The sequence below is a fragment of the Meles meles genome, chromosome 1 (assembly GCF_922984935.1).
Source record: "Meles meles chromosome 1, mMelMel3.1 paternal haplotype, whole genome shotgun sequence".
In the NCBI taxonomy this organism is placed as follows: domain Eukaryota; kingdom Metazoa; phylum Chordata; class Mammalia; order Carnivora; family Mustelidae; genus Meles; species Meles meles.
The window spans coordinates 196,842,951-196,853,626 of NC_060066.1; the positions used below are offsets into that span (position 1 = coordinate 196,842,951).

Consider the following 10,676-nt stretch of genomic DNA (forward strand, 5'->3'; position numbering starts at 1 on the left):
CTTTGTATGCTTGGGTCTTGGCAACTTCTTCTTTTTTTTTTTTTAAGGTTTTATTTATTTATTTGACAGAGAGAGATCATAAGTAGGCAGAGAGGCAGGCAGAGAGAGAGGGGGAACCAGGCTCCCTGGTGAGCAGAGAGTCCCATGCGGGACTCGATCCCAGGACCCCGAGATCATGACCTGAGCCGAAGGCAGAGGCTTAACCCACTGAGCCACCTAGGCGCCCCAGATCTTGGCAACTTCTGAGGTATGGGGGGCTGGGGGTCCTGGGACCAGCTTCCTAAGGTCTTTCCCAGTCTGAAGTCCCTTCACCTATTCCCTTTCGCTTCCCTTACCCATTCCTGCCATTGCCCTTGTCGCCCCAAAACAGATATCAGCCCCTTGCTGCCCTTAGAATAGACTTTATTGGTTTTGACCAAGGGCAGGCCCTGAGATGGGGGTCCAGAGAGGAGTCTGGTGGAGCTTGTAGGGCAACTATGTCCTGGGCACCAGGTCGGTTCTGAGGGGCAGAAGGCCATCCACCCACTCACATGGTCGCTCCAGAAGCATCTGCCACAGCTGCTTCTCCTCCGCTGTGGAATCCATCCAGGGTACCCGGAGCCCATAGCTGCTACCTGGATATGTGCAGACAGGGGTGAAAGACATGGTTACCCTGGACACCCTAGGTCCCAAAGAATGCCTACCGGGTCCCAGATTACCCACTGCCACTCCCAGCTCACAATGGACACCAAAGCTCAGGGAGGGGTGGAGAAGTGCCCAAGGCCGCACACTGAGCCCTGTCTCTCAGCATCGGGTCTCCCGGGACCCTGCCCTACTCACCAGTGCCCAGGCTGAGGCGTGTGCCCCCCAGCTGGCAGCTGGTCAGGGCCCCGTGGTCCCAGAGGGAAAGCTCAGCACAGGCCTGGTGCAGGTCAGCAGGCCTGAAGCCATCGTAAACCATCGTATGGTTGAACACAGGGCTGAGGCTGCGTCGTACCACCCTTGTCCGCTGGCGGCTGGCGTGGCTGTCATCCGGCAGCACGGAACTATGGGGCAGGTAGGCTGGCCATCAAGTGGCTATCCCCTCACACTCCCCAGCACCAACCAGTCGCCAGATGCTACCATTCTCCCTCACAATGTCCGTGCCCTCTGGCTCCCGCCTACGTCCTGAACTCAAACCTTCACTATTCGGGGACCTTTGGGCCAGCTACCTCTCGGGCTCTTGTCTTTAAAAGTTACAACTCTTATTCACAGGACCCCAGAGTAAAGTCTCTGAAATACAGTTCTGCTACTTCCCTGCACAGTGACCTTCATTGGCTCCCTGTTGTCCCCAGAAGTAGTTTCCAGACTTTTTAAAGCCTCAGAACCCACCCTGCAAGATAAAACATTACCCAGAAGTAAAAGAAAACAACGTCTGTGCGTGAAATCAGGGCTGGGAACTTAGAACCTGACCCACCCAACATCATTTCACTCTCTGAGTGTGGGGCAGCACCCAGAGGCACCCCTAGAGGTCCCCCAGAGCTTACTTTGAAAACCACTGAACTGCAAGTTCAGGGCCAAGCCCCACAGCCTGACCTTCCAGGTCTTTTCATGGAAAAGCCCCCTGTGACCTCCCAGGTCCCCAGCCTCAGCTCTCCAACAAGTCCTATGGCTTGTCACTCTGAAATGCAGCTCCTGAAGGAAGTCTTTAACTTTTCTGACTCTGGGCTTTTGTTCAAGTTGTCCCCTTCACCCCTGCACAGTGGTCGAAGATCAGACTAGGGGGCGGATCAAGAATGGTTGATTACGAGGGGTTTGTCAGAGGTGCGGGGCTCCAGAGCGCGTGGGCGGTGGGGGAGGGCAGGGAGGAAGGGTAGCCAGGATGTCCCGAAGCCCCTCACCACTGTACGTAGGTATCCGGGGTTCCTGAGCGCAGCGGTACGAGGTCCTGAGCTTCCTTCACCCAGAAGTGCAGCTCCCCGCTGGGGGGCATTCCCGCGCCTGCCCAAAGACTCGGCTCAGACCCTGCCGCCGCATGCCCTCGCCGGACGCCCCTCGCCCTCGCCGAACTGAGGCCCCCTCCTTCCAGGCCCTATCCAGCGTGGCCTCTCGCGGGGCACTCACCCTCGGAGCCGGCGGGGACGAACTTGAGGGAAAGGGAGAGCAGCCCGCGGCTGGGGAGGTCCTCGGGAGAGAGTGGGACCTGCGAGAGGCGGTCAGGTCAGGGGCGGGAGCCTGTCCCAGCGAAAGCGGCCATCGAGGGGTGAGGTCTCCAGACCCCGATGGGGCGCACCTAGCGCGGGGCGGGGGGGACCCAACCGCCGCCGGGGGGCAGTAGGTTTGCGAGGCCGAGGGGAGGCTCGGCCAAAGGCGGAGACTGAGGGGGCTGGAGCAAAGGAAAGGGGGGGGGGTGAGAGGGAGGGTGCAGGCGGGACACCTTCGTCGCTGGGTCTCGCCACGCGGGCAGGCTGCCTCACCCGGGGCTGCAGAGGGAGCCAGATGGGCTCAGAGTCCCAGTCCCACGTGTCGAGAGGCACTTCGACTTCGCCCAGAAAGACGTTGCGACCCAGGCTCTCGCGGTGCCACACGGAAAGGCTCAGCACGCGGCCCCGGAGCTCGGCCTGCGGGACGGAGTACTGGGGACAAGAGGTGCGCTTTAAGGGACCACGGCGGCTCGCGCCGGCTTCAGCACTGCAGCAGTGTGGACCGGGGCCTGTCCTACCGCGCTCCTTGCACGACGTTATCTGGGGGAGCCCCGAAGGGCCCTAATGGGGGTCTGGACCAGCACCATGCCCAGCACTGGACTGACCCACTGGGGAACGCACGAACGGAGGGCCTCCCTGCCAGTTCCTCCCGCACAACGGAGGGTCGGAGCGACGGGCAACGACCATACCCTGACTGCCCCAGCCACCCGGCCCACGCAGGAAGGGGCGTCGGGTTCATGCATGGGGGGCCGCCCGGTCGTCGCAGCCTCACCCTCAGAGTCTCGTTGAAGACCGGGTTCAGATTCCGTTTCTTCACCGCCGTCTTGCGCTTGCTCTGCTTATCCGGGAGGAGGTAGCTTTTGACGTAGCTAGAGCGTGGGAGGGGAGGGGAGGACTAGAGCTGAATGGGGGGCCCTCCCAGCGCCTACCACCCGCTCTCGGGGGGCCCTGCCCAGCCCGAGCCCAGAGCACAGCTTCCGGGCAGCGCTTTCCAGGAGTTCTCTCAGTCATCCCCCGCGCCTCCCAAGGACGTTGATACTCTCACTTTGAAGACAGACGAAAATCGACCAAGAAGAGTGGCGGGGTGGGGGTGCGGCGAGAGCGGGTCGGGCACTCACGGATCGGAGCGGCGGCGTCGCGCGGCCGCCAGGCCCTGGCACTGGATCACGTGCACGCGCAGCTCGGCGGTGCCCGGCTCGTAGCGCAGCCCGAAGTGCACGGAGCCGCGCACCTGCACCGCGCCCGCCTCGGCCTCCGCGGACAGGCTCAGCAGGCTGCCGCTCAGCTGCGGGCGGGGGTGGAAGTCAGCGCGGGGTAGGGGGGTGTGCAGGGCTCAGGTCCAGGCGGGGTTGGGGGGTGTTGCTCAGATCAGGGGACGAGGGAGGGGTGAGGCCGGGGCTACGCGCGGGGATATGGGAGGGTGGGGTCCCCCACCCGTCTCCTTCGTCCCCAGGCCATAGACCTCACCCCTCACCGTGGAGGAGTTGAGGCTGGACACGGAGGAGCTGCTGCTGAGCATGCGGTCGAGGGAGGGGCCGGGCCCGGGAGCCTCCTCTCCGTTCTGCAGGATCTCGGGCGCCGTCTGGGTCTGGGGAGCGTGGGGCAGGGGGTAAGTGACGGGGCATCTTCTCTTTCCCAGCCCTTCCCCCGACGGCTCTCAGCCTTCTGCACAGGCACTCCCCGCCCAGAATCCGCTCCGGGTCTTGGGAGCAGCCGCCGGCCGTTCCCGCCTACCTGGGCTGGGGGTGGCGGCGACTCCGCTCCCCGCGGCCGCGGCTCCGGCTCCGGGTCCGCCTCCTCGGTGTAGACCTGCGGGGCCCCGGAGCCCGGGGCTGGGGTGGGGCATGAGCTACTGAGCGTGGTCCTCTCTTGCCCGCCCCTAAGCAAATTTGGAGGGATTGGTTTGCCACCTCCGTGACCTGCGGATTCAGGCTCCAGTCCTGCGGGAAGCCCTTGAGACCGCACACACGCACACGCATATACACGCAGCAAGGAGAGAGTAGGAAGAGGAAGGAAGATGAATACAGGTGGTTGGGGTCACTTAGAGATGCCTCTGGTCCCTGAAACCTCTCTGTAGTCCCCAACACACACCCTCCCACTCACCTTCCTGGGCCTGGGGCTCTTCCTCATGATCTGAAGACTTTAGGGGGACATATGGTGAAGGGGAATCAGATTTCTGAAAAAAGCAAGGAGTAGAGATCACAGTGGGGACTAGTGATGAAGGAGTCAAAGGTCACGATAGGGTCAGAGGCCAGAGGCTCCAGCTGGCTTCCCAAGATGGATTTAGCACAGCCCTCCAGGCAGGGCTGGTAACCAGCTAACCAGTTGCCAAACCAGTGGGGCCTGCATGTCATACCCGTCCCGTGTCACGGCATGCCCTGTCTGACTCCCAGCGTCCCACTGGTGGCAGACTAACCTCCAAGTCCTAAACCTCACCCAGCTCAGTCCCCCCACCACCCCTAAGAGCCAGATTCTGAGATTCTCTTAGAGGCTGGGTCCCTGTCCCCATTTGACAGAGGAGGATGACAGAGGCCCAGACCAGGGTCTCCTGAGTCTAACTTCCCACCTCCACTTCGGGGTCACTCATTACTCACCTCAGCCTTGCTGAGCGTCTCTTGGGGTGCCTTGTCCATGGCGAGCCTAGGAGAAGGGAGAGGTGGTTGTCAGGGAATAGATCCCAGAAGACTGGTAGGCACCCTCCTCTCCCCCTGCCAGACCTCCTCACCTGGGCTCTGGCTCCTCTTCATCTTCTTTCTCGGCAACTTCAGCCTCCCCATCGCTGCCTGGAGCCTGGTCTCCTGTGCCCGGGTGAGAAGCTCTGTGAACCCTGGGTCTCAGGAAGTCTGGCCTTTGGAGATGCTCACTCACCTCCAGGAGCTTGTGGAGGGGTGGTGCCCACCCAAAGACACACAGTACCAGGGACCCTCTCTTATTGTACGTGCATACCCAGTGCCCTGGGCTCTGTGTAGCCAGTCTCACCCCGGGGATCTCCTCTCACCCATGGAGCTCTTCTTTCTGCGGATAGAGGCTCGGACAAGATCAGAGCCAAGGTGGGCATGGTGGTGCCGTTGTGAGCGCGCTTCCTGGAACCAGTCTCCTGTCAGGATCTTCAGCTGCCCAGGGTCTGCCAGCGAGGCCCGGAGCTTGCTGGGGGATAGGGGAGGGCGTGGCTGTCATTCAACCCACATTCCTGCTACCCGCTCTGTGCCAGGCCTTGTATCTGGGGCCAGGGACACAAGAGCAAATCAGACTCAATCCTTACTCAGAATCAAGGAGCTCAGGTTGATGGGGAGACTGGATCCAGAACAGACAAGTACACTATAATGAGGTGGGTGCCATGATGGATGTGAGAAGGGCCACCTTTGCCTGTGGGAATCCAGGAGGGCTTCCCAGAGGAGGTGACATTTGCCTCGTTTCTTGAAGGACAGATTGGAGTTCTCCGGGCAGAGAAGGAGAATAATTATCATTCATTAAGTGACTACTGTGCATAATGCCCCCTCCTAATTCCAGGAGGTAGTGCTCCTTAGCCCCATTTTACAGATGAGGAGAGTGGTGCTGGGGAGGTCAGGTGAGTTGCCCTAGGTTACATAGCTAAGAGGTGTCTTCCTGTCCCCAAACACTACTTCTACGTCACATGCTCCTCTGCCCCTGTGTTCTTCCAAGGAGAAGGAACAGCATAGAAGTGAAGGCTGTGTTCAGGGACTCTGATGCTCTTAAGTGGCTCAAGTGGACATTCTGGGTATGTGTATTGGGGGCGGGGCTTACTGGTGGAGGATGAGCCTGGGGAGGCCGGCAGGGACTAATCAGGGAGGCTTTGCGGGCCGCACTTAGGAGCTGGCTCCTGACATGAGGTGCTGAGGAACCATGGGCCGTTTCAGCAGGGGACATTAAGGACAGATCTGGGGAGCTCCAGCTGCAGCATGACCAGTGGGTCAAAAAGGGTGAGCCTGGAGGCAGGAAGGCAGCTGCCTCGGGTGAGGTGGAGAGCTGCGCTGGCTAAGGGTAGAGGCGACCAGCGGACAAAAACAGGAACCACCCAGATATCTGACAGGCCACACACTGGGAGGCAGCAGGGGCACAGTGGGGCCCCGTTCTCCTGGGCTCCCCTGCCCTGCCTCACCTGATGCGGCCCTCCTCCAACTGGCGAAGGCGGGCATCTCGCTTCAGGACATCAGCAATGGCCTCCTGCTCCTCCTCTGTCAGGAAGCTGAGGTCCAAGAGTGCATCAGCCTCAGGCTGTGGCCCGTGCGCCATGAGGCAGCTGGGCAGGGCCCAGAGCCTCTCCTGAAATGGGTGTCCCCTCTGGGGCATCAGCTGGGACAGTGCCCCATCAGCTGGGGCACATGTGGCGACCTGGGGGCAGATCAAGGGGGCAGGTCAAGTCCTGCCCAATCACAGGGCCCATCCTGGAGCTGACTGCTCTTTTCTGCCCAAATACATGCCAGGGCGGTGTGCACAGTACGACTCCAGGAAGTCTGAGCTCGAGGTGGCATGAGACACACCCATGGACGCATGGGCCCAGGCACACACTGGCTCACAGATATACGAACACACTAGAAGATGGGCAGACACACCCACCCACAGTGAGACGTCCACCTGATCACACGGGCACACCACCGTCTGAATGGACAGGCTCGTGCACACCTGTCCTGCACCAAGGACCCTGTGCGGTCTTGGTCCCAGACCCTGGCCCAGACCAGGGGACATGCCTGACATATTCTGAACCCTGCACGCGAGGCCCCACAGAATGTATAAGTTGGGACAAAAACATGACCCGAGATACACACAAATCACACTGAGTGTTGCACGAACATTGCTCCTTCTCCAACTGGATTGTGAGCTCCTTGAAGACAGAGACAGAGCCTCACCCCAAAAGCCCATACATAGCCCACAACAGACAGTTGGTAAAAGCTTGATTAACTGAATGCAGAAATATGCCTGTACACACATGGGGAAGGCCACACACACAAACACACACCTGGATCTGCTCACTGCTCCCCCTCCCCTCCCTGGAACCTACCAATATCTCCCTCCACCCTTCACCTCCACCCTGCCCTGGCCCATTTGGCCTTCCTGTCTGAGGCAACCTCCTCCCCAGCCCACACCCCCACTTCCTCCCCACTGAGGTAACCACTGTACCCATTCCCCCTGAGGCCTCCAGCCAGGGATGCCCTCTCGCCTGCAGCCCCTGGGCCCCTCTGCTCTGGCCACATGGGTTCTCCCCCTTCTCCTGACCCAGGCCAAGGGCTGCAAAGCAGCTCAGGTTGCCGGGCACCACGCTGACTCCGGAAGGAAAACATTTGCCCAGCTCCGAGGGGCATGTGGACGTGGCGGGGGGCCCAGGACAGAGTCGTGGGCAGAGCAGAGGCATGGCCTGAGCCCACTGGGCCGGCTCTCCTCCCCTGCTGCCCCTCCCATCCCCTCCCAGGCCAGGTCAGGGCACCAGGCAGGCCCGAGATGGGAAGAGGGTTCTCTGGCAGGCAAGTCCTGGCTTGTGCCCGCTGCTGCCTGAGCTGGGCCGTCCCTGCTGAGTCTGTCCAAGCCTGAGCTTGTCTTTTCCCTCTGCTGCCTGCACCGCGGGCTTGGGCCGGCTGTCTTTACAGAGTGCCTGGTCTGATCCTGTGTGAACACCCGTGTGAACGCCTATGTGCCCCGCATTAGCACTACTTCCCGAACATCTGCCATGTTCGGTGCTGGGTTCTGCCCGCGCCCGCTCTTCTGTGGCCCAGGGCCCAAGCCCATGTGACATTGTGCCCTTGCGAGGGTCTTAGACCAACGCAACATGGCTCTGCACACGGAGGCGTCTATGAGGCTGTTTGTTTTGTGGGTGTGAAGATTGTGTCACTGCCTGTGTGTCTGTGCACCATGTCCCAGTGTGACGCCGCGTGGGTGACTGTTGTTCACCTTCAGTGACTTTCTGGGTGACAGCACGGTGTGGTATGTGCCCTGTGTACTTCATCCTCTGCTGGATGTGCGTCTGGGCTGTGTCGTGCTATGTGCTGGGGGGCCCCGGGGGTCCTCTGGGGGTGTGTGTAGGAGTACAGAGGTGGGGAATGTCCTGCAGGTCCGCCTGGGCTGGGCTGTGGGCATCTGAGCCTAGGGTCCCCTGCAGCATCCCCTCACTGTAGTTCCTTCTTCTAGAGCCAGAATCCAGCTTCCCGTCCTTCCCACTTCCGTTCAACACTATGGGACAGACCCATTGGTCAATGTTCCAGTCCCAGACCCGCTCCCACCTGCCCCGACCCCTAAGGCCCCAGAGGGTACCCTGGAGACCAGGTGGCAGTGTCTGCCCCTTGGGACCCTGGCAAGGAACCCTGGTCCTGAGGGGTGTTACCTGTAGGGGTCCAGTATGGATCAGACACCTTCGCAGGGTGACCTGGGCTCTCCTGAACTCCTGGCAGCTGAGTTTCAGAGCTGAACTTGGGGAGCAGAGCAGAGAGGGACTAAGGCTGACTCAACCAGCAGCCCAGAGGAGCTGCCCCGGAGGAGGAGGAAACACCTTCTGAGCAGGGCCTGATGCAAAACCGGGCCTGGACTCCCGGCACCCTGGGGGTGCACCCAAGCTTTGGCTTTCAGAGAGCTCCGAGCTGATCTGCTGGGTGGGAGACACCAGGGGCTTGGCCCCAGCTCTGCTGCCCACTTATTCTGTAACTGCTGTGAGCAGCGCAGGCACCAACCCCTGAGAGCCTCGGTGGCCTCATCCCTAGAGTGGGTGACTGCCCCACCCCTCCTGTGGAGTTGCTGAGAGGAACTTGCTTTGAAAGCAAGGTTAGAATCTTTCTAAGAAGCAGGGGCAAGGAAGGATTGCAGACTGCAGTCAGAGGACCCCAAGTAGAGTTTCTCCTCTGCCACTGTGTGACCTTAAGCAGGTGTCTCCACCATGCTGAGCTGCAATCTCCTCCTATGCAAACTGGGGGTGGAGGTGTGAAGAGCCTGTTCCAAGGGCCAGAGAGTGCCCAGCCAGCATAGAGAGGGTACCAGGGGGCCCCTCTCCAACAGTCCCTTTTGACATCCACTGCCCCTCCCTGTCCACATGTGCCTCCTGGGCAGCGGTAGCCCCAGCCCCGCTGCTCTGGACCCCAACTCTGTATCCTCCACCCCCAACCAGGTCTTCTCTTATGTCCGAGTTCCCACTGCTATGAACAGCCCCCTGCTGTCAGAGCCCAGACTGCCCCCTCTCCTGTCCCCAGCTCTCCCCCCATTGCTGTTGCTCCTGCACTGCCCAGGTGTCAGTACCAGCCCAGCCTCTTCTGGAACCTTCCTCCTCCCTGCCTCCTGGCCTCCACACAGCCCCTCTAGTCCTGCCTATGCAAGGCTATTGGAGGGGTCTTTCAGTGCCCTACTTTGATCTGTCATTTCTCAGCTCTGGAAGGTGCTGGCAAACAGCCAGGTTGACCCTGTGGCTCATTCACAAAAGTGCTCCCAACCAGTCCAGTCTCCCTTAGACACTTTGACTAACTCTTGGGCTGCACCTGCTCCTCAGCTTGGCTCCCAGGCCCCCGCCCCCATAAGTGTGGTTCTGATGTCCTTGTCTCCCACATCCTTAAAAGCCTACCCAAAGACTCTGCTTCCGTTGGTGCTCCCTAGTCCCCAGCTGCGGGAGTGCTCTCCCCACTTGTCGCTGCCCCTCCCAGGGTTCCCCTGCCTCCAGGCTGTGCACTGGGCTTAAGTGAGAAGGCAGGAGCCGGAGGCCAACAGGTCTGGCTTAAACTTCTGGCTCTGGTGCATGTCCCTGGTGGGCTTCAATCAGTGACAGTCTCTATAAGCCTCACTCTCTGCCTTTATAAAACAAAGGCAGTGACAGCAGCCATCTCCTGGGACTGCTGCAGGGGAGTGTCCCCTGGCTTGCCTCCAGCATGCATTCTCCCTTCTCTACGGTCGCAGTAGCCAGTCCTTTGGAAAACAGCCTCTCTCCACTTTACGCCTTGTGCTCTGGCCACAGCGTGGTTCTGAGTGGGGGCTCTGGAAGTAGGTTAGGCTACTGGACTTGACCATGTGCCCTACCTCTGTGCTCTTGAGTGAATCATTTTACCTCTCTGTGCTTACTTCATCTCTAAAATGGGAATGGTAGCGCTGACCTCACTGGGCTGTGGTGAGGATAAGTGACACTTTATTATGAGGCCCAGCACACACTAAGCACTCAGCCACCTCTATATCTTGTTTCCCCAAGGCTAATTTAAAGTTCTGCTGGGGGGCACATGGGTGGCTCAGTTGTTAAGCGTCTGCCTCCGGCTAGGGTCATGATTCCAGTGTCCTGGGATCGAATCCATGTTGGGCTTCCTGCCCAACAATCTGCTTCTCCCTCTTCCTCTGTCCCTCCCCTCCTCAGCTCCTGCTCTCTCTCTCTCCAATAAATAAATAAAATCTTTAAAAAAAAAAGAAAAGTTCTGCTGGGAGGGATCAAGCCTTACTACTTTTGTCTGCCCACTTCGCTGTGGTTGTCCTCCATACTGGAACTTTTTCCCTTCAGCCAACTCTCAGATGAGTCCCTGTATGCAAAATTGATTTTTGAAA

The 10,676-nt window shown here is 59.9% G+C and overlaps 1 protein-coding gene across 3 annotated transcripts; it reads right to left on the bottom strand.

Moving 5' to 3' along the window:
• Positions 1-385: 385 nt before the first annotated feature.
• On the bottom strand, positions 386-8,802 carry SYTL1 (synaptotagmin like 1). 3 transcript variants are annotated; one of them, XM_045987112.1, is made up of 15 exons: positions 8,497-8,802; positions 6,283-6,515; positions 5,161-5,309; positions 4,888-4,960; positions 4,757-4,802; positions 4,266-4,338; positions 3,897-4,114; positions 3,637-3,750; positions 3,281-3,447; positions 2,935-3,031; positions 2,436-2,594; positions 2,083-2,161; positions 1,860-1,959; positions 820-1,025; positions 386-614 (listed from the first exon to the last, which is right to left on the bottom strand). In XM_045987112.1, exons 2-15 carry the CDS (start codon positions 6,471-6,473, stop codon positions 475-477), a joined length of 1,812 nt encoding a protein of 603 aa, XP_045843068.1. In that variant the 5' UTR covers positions 6,474-6,515; positions 8,497-8,802; the 3' UTR covers positions 386-474. The 3 variants fall into 3 exon arrangements, with proteins under 3 accessions (XP_045843068.1, XP_045843938.1, XP_045844794.1); XM_045987982.1 differs by having other exon boundaries at positions 3,897-3,994; positions 8,497-8,794; XM_045988838.1 differs by lacking the exon at positions 8,497-8,802 and having other exon boundaries at positions 5,109-5,309; positions 6,283-6,421.
• Between the last annotated feature and the right edge of the window lie 1,874 nt (positions 8,803-10,676).